The sequence below is a fragment of the Hevea brasiliensis genome, chromosome 17, assembly GCF_030052815.1.
Source record: "Hevea brasiliensis isolate MT/VB/25A 57/8 chromosome 17, ASM3005281v1, whole genome shotgun sequence".
Lineage (NCBI taxonomy): Eukaryota > Viridiplantae > Streptophyta > Magnoliopsida > Malpighiales > Euphorbiaceae > Hevea > Hevea brasiliensis.
In genome coordinates, this window is record NC_079509.1 from 48,034,788 (window position 1) to 48,052,958 (window position 18,171).

General features: G+C 30.0%; 2 protein-coding genes across 3 annotated transcripts; one reads left to right on the forward strand and one right to left on the reverse strand.

The window, feature by feature from the left end:
• The first annotated feature begins 1,737 nt into the window (after positions 1-1,737).
• Positions 1,738-3,099, forward strand: LOC110635404 (gamma-glutamyl peptidase 5). The gene is made up of 3 exons (XM_021784715.2): positions 1,738-2,174; positions 2,375-2,707; positions 2,827-3,099. The coding sequence occupies exons 1-3, from the start codon at positions 1,800-1,802 to the stop codon at positions 2,962-2,964; spliced, it is 846 nt and encodes a 281-aa protein (XP_021640407.2). The 5' UTR covers positions 1,738-1,799; the 3' UTR covers positions 2,965-3,099.
• Positions 3,100-6,117: 3,018 nt separating this feature from the next.
• On the reverse strand, positions 6,118-18,171 carry LOC110635395 (histone-lysine N-methyltransferase ASHR3). 2 transcript variants are annotated; one of them, XM_021784706.2, is made up of 11 exons: positions 17,688-18,171; positions 16,271-16,417; positions 15,639-15,803; positions 14,172-14,198; positions 12,987-13,104; positions 12,686-12,779; positions 11,053-11,146; positions 10,800-10,878; positions 8,868-9,039; positions 7,905-7,985; positions 6,118-6,552 (listed from the first exon to the last, which is right to left on the reverse strand). In XM_021784706.2, the coding sequence occupies exons 1-11, from the start codon at positions 18,060-18,062 to the stop codon at positions 6,396-6,398; spliced, it is 1,509 nt and encodes a 502-aa protein (XP_021640398.2). In that variant the 5' UTR covers positions 18,063-18,171; the 3' UTR covers positions 6,118-6,395. The 2 variants fall into 2 exon arrangements, with proteins under 2 accessions (XP_021640398.2, XP_021640397.2); XM_021784705.2 differs by having other exon boundaries at positions 6,415-6,552; positions 7,905-7,981.

The window sequence follows — 18,171 nt, forward strand, 5'->3', positions numbered from 1 at the left end:
AATTTAGCAACGGTTTTAAATCTGGTGTTAAATCTATTGTTAATTCGCATATATATTTCTTCATATGCTTTATTTCCCTTCTTTATATCATTAATTCACTTCTTTTGTTCTCTCCATTACAATCTTTCTTCTCTTCTCTTTCATTTTCTTTCCAATTCTATAATTTTTTTTCTTCCTTTTATTTCATTTTCTTCACTGTATATTGATTTTCTATCATCAATTTCTTCCCTCTTATTTCATTTTCTTCCCAAATCTCTAATTTTTCTCCATCTTCTTTCATTTTCTTCTCAAATCTCTAATTATTTTTTTCCTTTTCTTTCATTTTTTTCCTTTTTCTTCCTAATTCTCTTATCATTTTCTCACTTTTCCTCTCATTTTCTTCCATTTTCTCTTATCATTTCTCTCATTTCACACTTTTCCTAATTTTCTTCATTTTTATTATTTACCTTTTATTGTCCATTTTCATTAATATAATTTTCCCTCTATTCATTTTTTCATCATAATTTTTTTTAAATAATACTTTTTACTCTCATTATAATGTATCTATAATAACTATTAATGACAATTTATGTAAAAATTAAAATCTATAAATCGGTTATAATATTAAAATTTTAATTTTTAATTTTAAAATTTAATATTAAAATTAAAAATTTGTAATATTAAATAACAGTCAAATTAGTAATGAATTATAAATCGATTGCAATTAACAACAGAAGTCTGTTACTAAATCGGTTGCAAATAGTAACGTATTATTTGTTTACGAATTTTCTATTTTTCTATGTTGATTAAATTAGCAACGGAATTATCCATTGCTAATTGCAAAGGAAGTTGAAATCCGTTGTTAAACGAATTAGCAACGAGACTTACTGTAACGGATAGAAATCCATTGTAAATTTAGCAATGGATTTTTATGGATTAACAATGAAAAATATCGATTGCTAACCGTGTTTTTCTTGTAGTATATATATATATAGCTCGCAAAACATATCAATAGCTCACCCAGACTATCAGTGAGCACATGTTTAGGGTGAATATTAAGAATGACAATGGGTTAGGTTTTTGTGGGTATTAAATTCGACGGAATCTTAATAGAACGGATTTGAATAGTATATAATCAGGTTTAAATTTGAAGAATAATACCCGTAATAGGTTCGAGTTAAATTCAAATTTTATATGTTGGGTATCCATTAGCCGAACTCATTTATATAAATACTAAATTAAATATAAAAATATATTTTTTATAATAATATTTATAAATCTTTATATATTTTATTTAAAATAAACTAAAATTTAAATATTTTATAAAATTGTTAAATTTTTAAAATATAAATTATTAATAAAAAATTATTTATTATGTAGATTATTAATTAAATATATAAAATTAAATGAATTTGAATATTTTTTAGATAATAATAATTAGATTTGGAATGATTGGATAGTTGAGAATAAATTTTAATTGGGATTAGGACAAGTTTAAATTTTAAAAATATTAATTAGATTAAAGTTCAAATAGGGTGATTTTCGCGAATACCTTAACCGTTGCCATCTCAGTAAAATACACACACATATATATATATATATATAAGCAAAAACGTGTCTCGTGTTCCATATAAAACTCCAAAAATTCTTTTCATACAAGGTTACAAAATTGTCAATATGACATATAATCATTTAATTTACCTCTTTGCTCTACCAGCAACCATGCATCTGGAAATTTAATATTTTACATCACACAGTGCAAAAATCCAATTCCAATAATCCACCCTCTATAAAAGCCCACATTTCTGCCTTCAACTCTCATGAAAATACTTCCTCTTCTAGCTTCAACCCCACATTCAACTCTCATATATAACATCATGAAGGCTACAGCACAGAAAAGATATGCTCTTCTGCAAGCAGCAAGAGACTCTGATTATGTGAAGAAAGTGCATGGAAGTTACTTCAATGTGTTTTTTGCAGCTTTTGGTGAAGAAGGAGAGAAATGGGATTTGTTTATGGTTCTTGATGGAGAGTTTCCTGACATGAATGACCTTCATAAATATGATGGTTTTGTAATTAGTGGTAGCCCTTGTGATGCCTATGGAAATGACCTTTGGATTCTTAAGCTTTGTTTTCTCTTGCAAACTCTTGACGCCATGGAAATAAAAGTCCTTGGGATTTGCTTTGGCCATCAGGTACCCATCTCTTTTTCTTTTAATTTTTTCATCAACTTTCTAGTTCATTTCTACCCATTTCATCCTTTAGTCTCTTACTACACCTTTTATTTTTCATTCGAAAACTCAAATTGGAGAGTTCACAGTCTTACGATTAGGCTTTTTTTTTTTTTTGCTTTAATTGCAATTGGTTGACATATAGGCCATGGGTCTGGTTGCAGGTTCTGTGTAGAGCATTAGGTGGAAAGGTAGGGAGATCATGCACAGGGTGGGATATTGGGATAAGGAAAATTAGAATAGTAAAGGATTTGCCACCATGCAGCTTCCTGAGCAACTTGAGCGAAATCCCAGCTTCATTATCAATCATTGAATGCCACCAAGATGAGGTATTGGAGGTTCCATTAGGAGCAGAAGTAATTGCATTCTCTGACAAAACAGGAGTGGAAATGTTCAACATTGGAGATCATATATTGGGTATTCAAGGCCATCCTGAGTACACCAGAGACATTCTTTATAACCTCATTGATCGCCTTCTCAACAACAATTCCATAGAGGTAATTAACAGAACATTAGTAGTTTCTCTTTTTTTTATTGCGATTCAGTTTAACCTCATTACAGGATTACTGAGTTAAACCTCATTAATTTCATACTGATTACTTTGACAAATTTGCAGGTTGGGTTTGCTGAGATTGTCAAGTTTGGATTGGAAAAAGCTGAACCAGACAGGAAGTGCTTGGAAAGGATTTGCAGGAATTTTCTCTCAGGGGATACTGGAAGGATTGAAAATAGATGTAATTTGGTTGTAACATAATTTTGGTTTTGTTTTGGGGTATTGTTAATTGAGACCAACCTATTAAGATGGTTAGCTCACTGTTTGAAAGTGTATTTAACATTTTGCTTGTTTATATATTTAATGAAATGAAATATGCGGGTGATTATTGATAAATATTGGTGTAATGATAAAGCCCATTGTGCTCAAAGACAGAAAAATTCCAATTTAATCTTTAAAAAATATATTATTAAAAGGGACATTAACAAATGTATAAAGAATTAATTTTTTATGAACCGTAAAACTAATATAAAGGGATGTGCTGATAAATCTAATATATATATATATATATATATATATATATATATATATATATATATATATATATATATATATATATATATTACAAAAATAATATTTAATTTTAAAAAATAATCACTTCATAGAAAATATATTAAATTAATAAAAAATAATAATATATATTTTAAAATATAAATATATTTTTATAAATTAATATAATAAAATTGAATTATTTAATTTTCATAATAAAAATATAATACCATTATTATTAATTCAAAATAATATTTTATTATATTATTTATAAGAAATGCTATATACTTATATTTTTATAACGTTCATTATTTTTATTAACTTAATTTATAATAAAATAATTACTTTATAAAATAAAAAATATGTATCATTTTATATAGATTTATTGAATAAATATCTATAAATTTAAAATATTTTAATTTTTTTTAAAAAAGGAATTCTAGTTTGTTTTAAATAAAATAATTACAAATAAAATAATCACAAAAACTACCATAATCTTATGAAGTCTTTTTAATTTTTGCACTGAAATGCAACAATGCATTATAAACTCTAGCAATTAATAGATTGTGCGTGTGAAATACAATTTACTAACAAAAAATTTTCATTTAGGCTCCTTTTATTTTTTATGAAAAAAAATATTTTTCATTATTTATTTACAATATTAAATTAATAGTGTGTTTATATATATATATATATAATGTGATGATTATTATAATGTGATGAAATAGAAAATATTATGTGCATCATAATATTTTAATTTAAATAGCATAATCTATATTATATTTAATGATAAAAATAGCAAAATCTTAAGTGTCTTTTTCTTGAATTAATGGAAATATTTTGATTAAAATTTAAATTTAAAACTTTATAATTTTGAAAATAATTTCATATCATGAATTGCAAAGGAATATATTGGGACCTTATTCTTAGAGACTTATGATGAATATAGGAAACTTGCAATTTTAGAATGTTTCATGCTTACATTCCAACTAAATTAAATTTAAGTAGACATAATTTAATGATTGCTGCATTTATATTAAATTTGAAAATTTTAAATTAATTAAAAAAATAATTAGAGATAAATGTTTAAATTAAATGTAAAATATATCAATCGACTGATTCGATTCCTAAAGCGATGAACAACTAATTCACATTTTGATCATATTTCATGAAGCCAACTACACTCCTAAAACTGCAGCGTTTTGTTTTTTTTTTTTTTATATATATATATAATTAAGCACCTAAACTTTGCCTTAATTTGATGTTGGACAATGGGAAGAAGAAATTCTTGAAATAGTATAATCCAATTCTCTAGGGAATCCAACTTTAATTTGTAGACAAAATTAATATATATTCAGTCCTCGTGTTTTTAAAATTATATTATTTAGTCACATTTAATTACGTTAACTATTTAGTCTTTATATCCATTGTTACTAATTTAACCTTAATTAAGAAACTAAAAGGTCATCAATGATAATAGTAAAAATTAAGTACAAAAATATTTATAATAATAGAAATTTAAGAATGTAATTACTTATCATAAAAGAGAGAAATTGAGAAAAATATATAGAAGAATACAAATTTATTCACTAATTAATATATTTTTTAAAATATAAAAATTAAATTATTATTTTTATTATAATATAAGGACAAAATAATAATTTACTTAATTTATACTTTCTTAAAAAAAAAAAATGACAACAAGCTCAGCATAAAAAAATGACAACAATCTTCACCACTATTTCCTTCCAAGTGATAGATTTTTCTTTTTTTTACTATGTTTGATTTGTACATTTAAAAAATTAAATCTAATTAAAAATTAAAATTATTTTCTAAGTGATAGATAATTCATTTATGAAATGTGATAGAACATTACTTTATGGAGTGGGAGACATTATTTAAAAAAGAATGAGGGTGACATTTACATGATTATTCCGATAAAAGTGAATGACATTTACATTTTGATCCCTGAACCCAAAATCTCTATTCAAGGAAGTGAAACTTTTTCAACTAGGTTCCTAAGCTTATTTTCTCTTTCAATTTTTTTTTTCCACTTTAAATAAGTACAAAAATATTTTATTTAGCTTATTCTAATTTTTAAAATGAATTAAAAATACCAAAACGATACCAACCAGATTTTAAATGAAAAATGAAAATAAAAAATATTAATTAAATCAATAAATTGTAAAAATTCGAGTAAATGAAATAATGTTTTTCAAGAAAACTAATAGGTTATTATAATGTGAAGGAAAGAAAATATTATGTCCATCATAATATTTATAAATAGTGCAATCTATATTCCATTTAGTAATAAAAATAGCATATTTTTAAGATTCTTTTTCTTGAATTAATTGAAATATTTTTACCAAAACTTTAATAATTTTGAAAACAATTTCAGATTACAAATTGCAAACGAAGCACTGCAACCTTTGAATATATGCAGATCGAATATATATCTGACTAGTCCCAGAGTTCGTTTTCAAGGAAATAGGAATCCACAGAAAGATGAATCGTGAAACACGAAGAGCATTTTTTAGGGGAAAAAAAATCTCAATTTTCTTTTATATTAGAAACGAAATAAACGATGTCTAAAAATCTAAACTAAAACCAGACCAAAATCATATCAAACCATGGCAAGGCCTATAAGAACGTTGCTTTATGCTTAGCGGGCGACATATTATTCCTAATAAAAAAGTGGGTGACATCCAGAATAGATACTGTAGATAAGGCAAGTGCCCTCTTTTTGAAAATTCAAATCTACCAATAATTTTAAACGGTTCTAAGAATATTTATAGAGTAGCAAAAGATCATAAACAAAAAGAGCTTGATGAGTTTCCATACCTCGCTGAAGCCAAGCTTTAAATCTTCCGAATCTTGTATTACCCATAAAAAGAGAACTGTGAATTACATCCTGGTAACCCCACTTGGGAAATCAATTACATGCACCCTTACAACGTTAAAAACCCATGCAAATTAGAAGGGAAATCTAAGGAACAGTTAATATGAAAAAAAAATTACATTTTCCTATGAATGTTTTACGCTTGAATGGTATAACAGAGATTTGTGTAGTTTTACTTCCACTTTGACCATACGTCATTATAGAAAAATGTACAACATCACTGGAGATGGTCTGCCACCACAGATCATACAGTTACAACAGCTAAGCAAGAAGTTGATGATCTCCGGCGTTTTGCACCCCAGCAGATGTTTAACTTACCGATCTTTCTTTTGATTCCAAGATAACCATGACAGTTTGGAGCACCACAGTGGCACTTCACCTCTGGTCCAAATTGCACAAATCTACAAAGCCAAACGCGAAGGTTGAGTATCTGTGATAGTTAAAGACCTAGTTTGAGCTACAACTTTTCCTTCTATCCATGAATTATAATAGACAGCTGAAAATTAAAAGTCAATTTCTGAGCTTGTGCTTGGTGTTCCATAAATAAATATCACATGGAACCTCAAATACCCTGACAAGACTCCTTAATTTAAGGGTGAATTATAAACCATTTTTTTCATTTTGAATTTCCCAGGTTTAAACTATTTTGATGGCAGTCGTGGATTTATAAGATGCACAAAGTATGAGTGAAGATTAACCAAACCACTAGTGACATGCTCAAGGTTCGAGTCAATAAAAGCTCAGCTTGTTTGCTTAATAAGCTGAGCTCAAACTATACTTTTTTAGATTTTTGAGCTTGAGCTTGCTACTATTAGGCTCATTTAAACTTGTATGCTGACTCATTTATAAACTCATAAGTCGACTTATTTACATATATAATTGAGACTAATCATAAAATAATTAAGTCACAAATAAGATAATTATAAAATCAAAAGTATAAATAAAAAAATAACTATATAAATTATATATTTATGGTTATTATAATTTAATTAATGGTGTCATAATTATTAATTTAATTATTATGATTATCAAGCCTATCATCAAATGAGTTTTAAATAATAATTAATAAATCTTATAATTTTTTTAGTAATTTGGTAATTAAACTTGATGAGTCAAACTTGAACTTAGTAAATGATTTACATGCAAGTCAAGCTCACGAACTTGATAAACAAGTTAAATGCGAGCTGAGTTTGAACCAAGCTCGAGCCTAATAAAATTTAAATGAGCCAACCATAAACTCTTCAAAGTTTGGTTAGCTTGAGGGGTTGACAATTTGCCATAGAGTTCAGCCATTAGACCAAGAGATGTTAATAAATCTTGTTTCATTTTTTTCTCTTTAACTCACCTCTTTCAAAAGAAAGACCATTACCATCTATGATGCATGTGTGCCACAAAAATAATCCAAGGGGCAAATCTATTAGATCACAAAAATAAATATATTCAACTTAGCTTAACATTCTTTGTCCATTAGTGTCAAGTACAAAATCAAAACAAACAGGCAAGAGCAAGACAATGGCAATGTTTGGCAAACTAAATCAACAAAAAAATGCATTATCTGAAAATGTTAGTTCATAAACAACAATGGTAGTTCATAAATATGGTGCTGTGTGATGCTTATTGACAATGCAAAGAATTATCCTTTATGCTACATTACAAGTAAGATGATTGTTATCTTTTTCATAGCTGATAATTGTTTAGTGACTAAAATAACAAACATGATATATGGGATTGTGCAAATACAACATAATTGTACCTGTAATCATATGTCAATGGGTCCCCAACTTTTATTGAACGAGCAGCAAACACACCCACTCGTGTCTCTCCCTCGACCTGCCTAAATGAAACCAGAAAGAAAGGGTTAAAATTTGAACTGTGGTACTAACTGGAGCAGTTTTTTCAACAGAATTAGATTTCAATTGTACCACCTATAGAAAGGACAAAATTATCCAGTTACCATCAACATATAGAGCAACTGCTGGGATTCCATCCATGCATCATATTCAAATCCTAAATGAACAGCTGATACTGACATTTTTGCCAAGAATTGTCTGATAATAAAAATTCTTTATTCCAGAATTTACTGAGATTTATTGTAGAATACACATTCTTTCATTAGACAAGATGCTTGATAAAATTTTTTTCCTAAAAATATATGGTACACATTACACAATAATGAATACAGATACAAGGTGGGCATTGTGTGTTCCTAAGTGAAAATTTACTTAATTTAAATAAGCATAACCTGTAGCGATGAGCAAAATAAAAAGAAAAAAATTGGTTAACCTCAACCTTACCAATTACATCAATTTGTTGCATTTTTTCAAGTTTTAGCTAAAACAATTACCAATTACTACAATTTTTTGACTCATTAGAAATACTAAAAACCCAATAAAAAAAAATTAATTGATACGCATTTAAATGGTATTAACTCAGTTTAAAAAAAAAGTTCACTGAGCCATGATCACCTCTACTACAAGTAATCCATGATAGGTCTCTAAGGATCGAGGAAACACAGCCATTTAGAAAGAAGAAAAGAATGGCAGCTAGTTTATATTAGTTGAAGATGAAGGCATTTACAACAATCTTCATTCAGACAAAATACTCTGTAATATGTTCAAATCATAGCATAAATAATCTAAAAAACAAAGAAAAAGGAAGTTTTTGTTATCTCTAAATGACTAGCTAACACAAAAGCAGAAATACTAAAGGCACGAACCACTTTTCCAGTATGCAGTTGGGATTGCAACTGTGATTTAGAAATCGAGATGTATTCCCCTTAAAAGTTGCATCAATTGTGAAGTCCTTTCGAATTTCGCACATGTAAAAGTTCTGTACACCTTTGTATTTCATGTCCCAAAGCCTTTGTTCGCACAGTGCATCATCAATCACTGAACAAAAATAATTCCAATAACTGAGATGATACTCCAAAGAAAGCAAATATATATATAATGACGATGCTGCCAATGACAAAGAAGAGAAATCATTCCATCTATGTTTATTAAATCTCAAAATAGTCCTTAATTAGGCCAAAACAGACTGCAGCTTTAAAAGATATCACACTGAAAGGAGGAAAAAAAACACTAATAGAAAAAAGCTTTGGTAAACTAATTTTAGGATATCATGATCAAACTTTCGGAATGCAATTAGACAAGTAGAAAGCAAAATACTAAGCCATCATTGGTAGCATACTTTAACAGAAAATGGAACTCTTTTTTTTTTTTTTTTTTTTTGGGGGGGGGGGGGGGCCGGGGGGGAGCGCAAGTAGAGAGCTTAACATGATTGGAAAATTTTAGATGCATACTACAGAACCAGAAAAACCTTTACAATTTGGAGAACAAGCTCTATTCTACAAACTATACTAGTAAATAGTAATATGATAATCAGAAAGCAATTTGCAACAAGAACAAAGCACAACTCTTAACCATGTGATCTTTATCAATATGTATATGCATCAGGAAGTATCTAATAATGGCCACTTCTAGAATGGATTTGCAAATTTAAAACATTGACAAATCAGAACTAGGGGTAAAAATTGAAACATTGGTCCTTCAAACATAGTAGTCACCTAAACAAAATGACTCCAATCAATATTAAAACAAGAATATAACTAACTGTGTAGTCATGTAATTGACCTAACAATTTATAGTCATTTAAAACAAATATTAGCCAAACACAACTGCAAACCAATCAAAATATTACATTACTCTGCAAAAAGTTTTTGAAGAACCTCTTGTAACTAAGCAAAACAAGTGTTTTGATTTCAAAATGGTAGCATTTTTGAAGCTATAGCTAGAATCTACTGTGCTGCTGGGTAAAGGTTTAGACAGGTTAGATTGGACAGTTTGAAAGGCTGTATGCTAAACCAAACCAATCCTTTTGGGTTAAAAACATTCCCATCCAAAATCACCCAATAAATGCTACAAACTAAACCAATGCTTTAAGTCTGAAAATTTTTGGGTTTAATGTTAAGTAACCAGCCAAGCCAGTCTAGCAAACCCCAATTTTAATAACTCCATGTGCTTTAGGGCAAAAACCTATATGGCAAAAGTCCTTTATTTCACATAGAGAATGAGTTGATGAGGTGGAAGTTGACTTTTATATGGAGAAGAGGTATCGATGCTTACTTGTAGACTAGCAATTTTCATATAATACTGAGATTGTGGCATGCAATCTTAACATTACAATATCCAAAATTAAGATTTTAGTAGACTAACCAAGTCGTGAGCCACCTAACCAAATCGGATCTCGTGAAGTTATAAAATTTTTCTACAAAAATTTATGCCTAAATTTTTTTTTTTCTTTTAAGCATGTACATTTTGTGATTGGGATGGGGGCACAGTGGGTGGACATCATGTAACGGCCATAATGTCAGGTTGGTAATGGTTGTTGCTCTCAAGTAATGGGCATTACATCTGCTCTTCTATTAACTCTTATTAAGTATCAGCTATAACTAATGAGATTACTATAAGGTAATGGTTGATAAATTTTAGTAACTGTTATTAATTCCCTGATCAAAGTGGCATTAAGAACCCACAGTAAAGATGAGAGACATTTTATTATAATAGTAGTTGCCAACCTGACAATAAAAAGAATAGTTAAAACTTGATTCAGTGCACACGAAAATATAAGAACGAATAAATAAAACTACCTTCCCCAATATACTCAATTATAAAATCGCCTTTGCTTATTGGTTCAGCTGCCTCCACTCCCCAACCACAAAATTCAGTCTGAAAACAAGGGGAAAAAAGATCAAGCTACATTAATTAGTCGAAAACCAATCCTCGTTTTGATTTTCAAGGAAATTATTAAACTAATTAATTTAACCAAGACCAAGTAATCTCTTAGGTAAATACAAACTGAAGCAGAAATACTCAATGACTACAAGTGGAAGTTCTCATCACCTTGACAATTTTAATCTTTTTCTCTTTGCGAAATGGCCTGTTGGTGCAATTTTCAGGGCAACGGCATGCCTTTGAGCAGCTAATGCATTGAACCCTAGTATACATTCAGGTTATGTTAAGATCTAAGAATAAGAAAAGAAAAAGAGAGAAAGGAAAGAAATAAGAGAAAGAACCAGGCTACATCTTTTCTAATTCATACTACATAATAAAAGGTTACACACACACACACACACACACACACACACACACACACACACACACACACACACGCAAATCTCCTATAATTAATCTACTTTATTAGGAATAAAAGTCCTACCTATTTAGGAATCTAAACCCTACATTAAATAGGAATATAAATCCTACAAAAATAGAAATACATAAAATCTACTAATTAGGAATACAACTAAACATAAATATTGACTTTCTATAACACTCCCTCTTAAAATGAAGTATGGAATCTCATTAATTCTGGCACTCCCCGTGATGAGATTCTTCTTAAAAGACTACAATAGGTTTAGCAATCCCTCCGGTTCAAATACAAAATAACAATACTGTACCAAATTTAGAAACACCTACACAAAGGCTCAAACACCAAAGCAAACCCTCTCCAAAGGCAATGTTGACAAGGAAACAAAAGCTGGAACACCAAAAAAAACCCTAACCAAAGTCAATGTCAGCGAGGAAACAAAGGCTTGAACACTAAAAAAACCCTCTCCAAAGGTGATGTTGGTGAGGAAACACCAAAACAGTAAGTGAATATTTACCCCAACAGCCACTATGGCTACAATATAGTAGCTGTCCAAACTTCAACAAACCTGTAAGGGAGTATCAAATGGGCAATAGAACACAAACAAGGTTGCAAGTCCCCCAACAAAGAACCAAACAAAGAAGTTCAAGTGATAACAGTATGTCCTAAAGATTCAGCTCAAAATCACCCAAAAATACACTAAAAAAAAATTGCCACAGTGTCCAAAGCAACCCTTATACCAGTGATAATTGATGCAAAATATGATTTGACTATAGGGTGTGAATACTTATCAAAGAATTTGCAAAATTGCTAAAGAAGCATGACAAATTGCTAAAAATGAAAACATTTTTTAATGCAAATTAGAAAGCAAAGGTGTTGAGCTAATATTATGTAACAGTAAAGCAACTAGTCATCAGGATCTACTATAGTTTGAGCGATGGCCTAAAGCATACTAGACTTGCTAGAAAGAAAACAATTAGATAAAGGGAAGATGCATTTCAAAGTATAAATATGAAATTTCCCTTACAATTTAGTTTATCTACAAATAACAGTAGCTAGTAATTCAAAAAAATCATCTAGGAAAGAGAACTATAATACAACCCACAACATATATTAGCTTGTATATATAACTGGTAAATGCTTTAATTTCTCAACCTACTCCAGTCCATTATAAGTAATCAATTCAAAATTTTAGCACAAGAACCTCATCCTTGCATTTGATCAAAACAACAAATAGGCCTCATTTAAACTTCTAAAGAACAAAAACTCAAGAAAATTATAATTCTAGAATAACTAAAGACGAATAACATCTTGTCACTTGCATGTGGTTAAGAAGATTATTTGTTCATTGTATTGAATCAAATTTTGGAATCATTTAGGTATTACCTGCACACACAATCCGCACAGCATGTAGAAGTGCAATTTGTGCATCCTACATCATTATGAGCATCATCACGCTTTTTCTTGACTAGATAAACATCTAATATCAATTAAGGAAAGTTCCATTCTAAACTAAATGCACAACTTTAATAACCATAATAACCTAAAAATTGAAAAAATTAATTGAAAAAAAAAAAGTTAAGTTAGTTATCTCATCAAGCCACAACTATCTAGTACTATCAACATATGGGATTAGATTAACATAACAGTACACAATTATACACACGCACACACACATTTAGGATACTGCGTCTAATATGAACATATGGAGGTGGCTCTAGTTTATTCTCCATCATGCCTTTCCATGTTAAGTCAATCTTGAATTCCTCATCAACGTAAGGTAGAGGCAATCGACAAAATACCTCCTAAAAATACAAACATTAAAGTTAGATCGTGGAATGTATCAAATAAATCATAAATAGCATCCATATTGCTTGAAAATAGACCAAATTTGATCTTAATCCAATTATGTGGAACTAATTGTTGGGGTGAAGGAGTATATTAGTATAATGGTTTCTTACAATAAATAGAAGATGAGATGGTACATTTGGCATATTTGAAAAAGTGAGAAAATATTCAAGGTTACTTTAGTGGATCACATTGGTTCTATTATATCATATATTGCTCAGCATGAATGCTTTAGGTTTAGAAAATAAATTATACAAAGTATAAATCAACTAAATCTCCAACTCATACTTCAAAGTCAATAAAAAGTAGTCATGTGATAATATTTGCTAGTGTGTCACCCATTTATGCTAAAGTTAAGGGAAGGACATTGATAATATGGCCATATCCCAACATAGATCCATTAATGCATCACCTTAAAATGATGAGCGGATCTAAGTTGTAGAAGCAAAAAGGACAGAAGGACTAAATTATGAAAATAATTTAGCATCAAAACAACTTATAGAAAATTTGGCTCCATGCAAAACATAATAGAGAAAATGAACCATCTAAATTACTTTAGCTGGATAAATCTAAAGTTTAGCTGAAGACAACTAATTAGAATATTTTATGCTACATAGGTTTGCATATTTGTGCTAGGATCAAGGCAATCAACACACTCTAACCCTCACATCTAAAGATACAAGGATAAAATCAACAAAGTGCAATTCTTTTTTATATGCATCTGCTCCTCAGGATAAAAGTGACATGGTGACATAGTTATACAATTTGTGACATGGTAACTCTCATTGTAAAGTATCCTTCCAAGGAAGTTATTACAAAGGTCATTACATTCTTCTAGGGAAAAAACAATAATATGCAAATTTCTTCCTCATCAAGGAGATTGTTGAACACACTATTACTGCTAATTCCCACAATCTTGACTGACAATGTCCATTATTTTTGAGACATATATAATATCCATGTATTCATGTGTCTGTAATATATATGTTGCACAAATCAAGAAAAAAATTGTAAAAAATCTGACCTCTATATCACTTGTTGGAACTATATGCTGCTCATTCAACAAATACACCAGTCCTGTCAGCCAGCCTAATCAATAAAAAAGAGAATGAAGAAATAAAACCTCAACAAAAAATGGAAACATTAATACATAGTTAAATTAACTAAATAGTCACTACCGAGGCAATCGTTTCATATTGCCTAACCTTAGAAGCAATTAACTTATCCTTAATAACATGAGCAACAAGTCTCACATTATTATCATTCCCATTTATTGATGTGCAAATCAAACAAGGTAATGACAAGTTAAGTGATATATACAAAAACCTCATAAATTGAACTATAATAATGAACGCAATCATCAATTGGATAAGAAAGTAAAAAATATTAAGACAAGCAGTACGCCACACACACACAAAGCAAAAAAAAAGGCACAAACATACATAGAAAACTCTACTTGTGATAAATATAATTGATTTATAAAGTGAAGAAAGAAAGGTAACAAAAAGGTTATAAAAACTAATTGATAACATTGGATATCAATCACTCAAAATAGGCATACAAGCTTTGTCCAAAACTTAAACAACATCTACTTAATATGAAATGCAACAACAGATTTAAGTTATAACTAACAACTTACAGGATAAATCAATATTTGTAACACCATTGCCTATAGATTAATACACCTACTTTGTCAAATAAATGTTGTAAAAGACTTTAACGTTTTGACTTTCCTCCAAAAGGGATAGCAAAAATTGAGTTAGAGTTGCTTTTCCATATAATTTGTCTTTAGTAGTTTAGGCTGTTAGTTAGGGCTCATTTGTAACGAAAAAATAAAGTTGTCAAATGAAGTTGGAACAAAAGTTATGATATATTAAAATGCACACAAAAAATTAAACTAAAGAACAACTTCCTAGAATTCAATAAATTTAAAAATTTTTAATTTAGACATCATATATAAATCACTAACCATAACATGTTTCCTTTGACGTAAAGATAAAAATAAAAATTCAAAAAAAAAAAAACCAACTATCTAGGGCATTTAACCATTTGTAACAAACTTAGCCAACAATAGCTAGACTTGGACTTTAGAAGTCCATCTTTCACATTCATGGCCAAGTTTAATATTTTAAGAGACAAACAACAAAACTCCAATTATGACTAACATAAGCAAGAAATTTAACCAACTCTATGATCAACCCAATAAAAAGAGACTAAAAATTCACCACCAATAAGCACTCAATATGAAATTCAATTCAAGCTAGAAATTTTAATAGTAATTCCAATAAGTGACCTATCTACAACCATAGTTGCTTGCTTCCTCCTAAAAGTAGGAGATTGTAGAGTCATAATATATTGGATAGTTTAATCATAAATTTCTCTAATTTTCAAATGAGAATGCAATGACTTTAATTTAATTGAAAGATCATATGTTCCAAAAAGGAAAAAAAGAATAAAAAATCATAACTGATGAAGGAAAGAAGAGATTGACCTTCTTATCTAGTCGCCAATTAGTTGGATGTCTCCAACATATTGCCCGTCCTTGTTGGTTTATCAAATGAATCACTTTATCTGGCCATGGACCACATTTATCATGTGATGCCACAGAGCATCTCACACACCGCCAATGAAATTTCTGTTTGCAAATGAAGCATGCCTGTTGATAGCAATATATCACATGTGTGATCACTTTTAAATGCAATCAACAGGAATAAGTAAGTAACAATTGACATTTGTAGCATTTCATATCAAAGTTAGGTTTTCTCCAAAGAAAAAATTAAACTTAGGGAAAGAAAAACACCAAAAGGAAAATAAAAGCAAGCAAAGGCAACGAAAAAAAAAAAACAAGGGACTTATTTAGTGGTAATTGATGAAATTTAACATCAACAACTAGCATCAAAGCAATAGTAATCAACATAATCATGTGAGAAGTCTTGCACCAAAATGAACAAAGCAACATGACACAATATAACCTCTTAGTACAATATAAAAGCCTATAGGCTCTTTAGAGGTAAAAAACATAACACACTAGGAATGCCTATTCTATGTGGATTCAAACTAGCAAAACAGAATAAGAAATCTTAAACCTCAAAAAAATTAATAGCATAACTAATTAAATCTTACATGCTGTGGACACTTAAATTTTCCCGAATTTGAGAAACCAAGCCCTTCCTTCACACATTGCAAGTGATAAACTCCTTCACAAGTACGAACAGTGCATAAGACCTCTTCCCCAGGGAAGATAAAACCATGGCAAACTAGACATTCAGCCTGAAATGGATACAAAAACACATCAATGCTACTTTCTATGACTAGTAAAACAATAAAGCTGAGTCACATGCTACAAGGTTCAAAATAAGTTTGAGTTTCACTAAAAGTCCAACATAATGGAAAGGAACAAAAACAAAATTAGAGCATATAAACATGATGTATTTAGTGTCTAATTATAGCAATTAATCATACTCTTTGCTTTACCATTGTCTATATTTTATGCCTCAATAGCAAGATAAGCATGCATCAAGGAACACACAAAACTTTAAGAAAGAAATGCTTCCATAAGACCTTTTTTATTTTTCAGATTTTCACCAAGAATGGTAAAAGTGTACAGCACTAGGAGCGCTAGCCTTCTTCAAATATGGAAGAAAAAGACACTATCAAAACACAAGTTAGATTCCCACAAAATTAACATATTAAAAAAAGCTTGGCGTCCAAAGATGCAAATATTCTACAGTTGCCTTTCTTCCAAAATCTTAGCAATACTGTGCACATCTTTATTCATTTTATTGCTATCATTCACACACTAAGCAGAAATTAAACAAGCTTGTTTGGCTGCTTGGCATGACCTCCCCACCTTAGACAAAAACGAATGAAGAATGTGAAATCGTTGAGCCACCAAAAGATGAAAAATAAAGATTAACTCCAAATCAAATGTACACTCACAACATTAGTTAGGCGTGATCCACTTTATATTACACAGAAATATACTGTTAATCATAAGAAGAACTGCAACTCACAATAGAGCCAACATGAACTATACCATTATCACAAGAAGGACCCATTCCATCACCCCAGCTGACGCTTCATACTTTAGTAATCTAAAATCCTTTTCCTCAAAACTCAGATTAAACACCCATATTTCTGCTTAGTCACTCTATCCTAAGATTTTGATAGGTCCACAATAATCTGCTATACAAAAATATATTGATACCAACTTGCCATATGAACTTCTTTTAAGGGCAATACTTGCAACATTGAACGAGCACATTATTGCGCTGGATGAATATATACCAAATAATAATAATAATAATCTCCAGACAAAGAATAAATGTTATCTATAAAAAAGAAAAAAAATAACTGACTTCACTAAGAAAGAAACAAGAAACTCCTACAGGCACATCAACCCTCAATTAACCACCCATTTTGTCCCTAACTTCCAGGTAACCAAAATTCAAGAATTCTCCTTTTGTATTCCCAATTTCTCAAACAACCAAACCAAGTTAAAAAAGGAAAAGAAAAAGAAGACAGTGGAAGAACTAATTACAATTTTCTTTGACCCAACGAGAAAAGGAAGGAAGCAGCGAGACTGCGGGACGCCAGAATCCATCTTCTTCTGGACCCAAGCCCTAACGTAGTCATTCAGGCATTTACCACTAGGTCCTTTCTTGGCACATCCGCGGCTCCTCCTCAAGACCCCAATAGAGCCACCATTGCAGGAGTCATTAATGGGAAGTCTAAGTTTCTGATCCCAATTGCAGTCATTGACTAGGGTTTTGACGTGGGCAGAACAGAGAGAAGGGGAAAAACCGAAATCCAAATCCAAATCCAAATCCAAATTGGTATCAGCAGGAAAAGGAGATAGAGGTTTGAGAGTAGAGCAGCGGGTGAGGGAGAGAGAGATATTGCCTAAGTCTGGCATTGAACTTGTACTCTGAAGAAAAAATGGCGAAAACTGAAAACCTATTATGTGTGTCAGGGGAGAGAGACAGAGAGAGGGGAAAGTTTTTGTAGAGAGAATGAGGATTTGG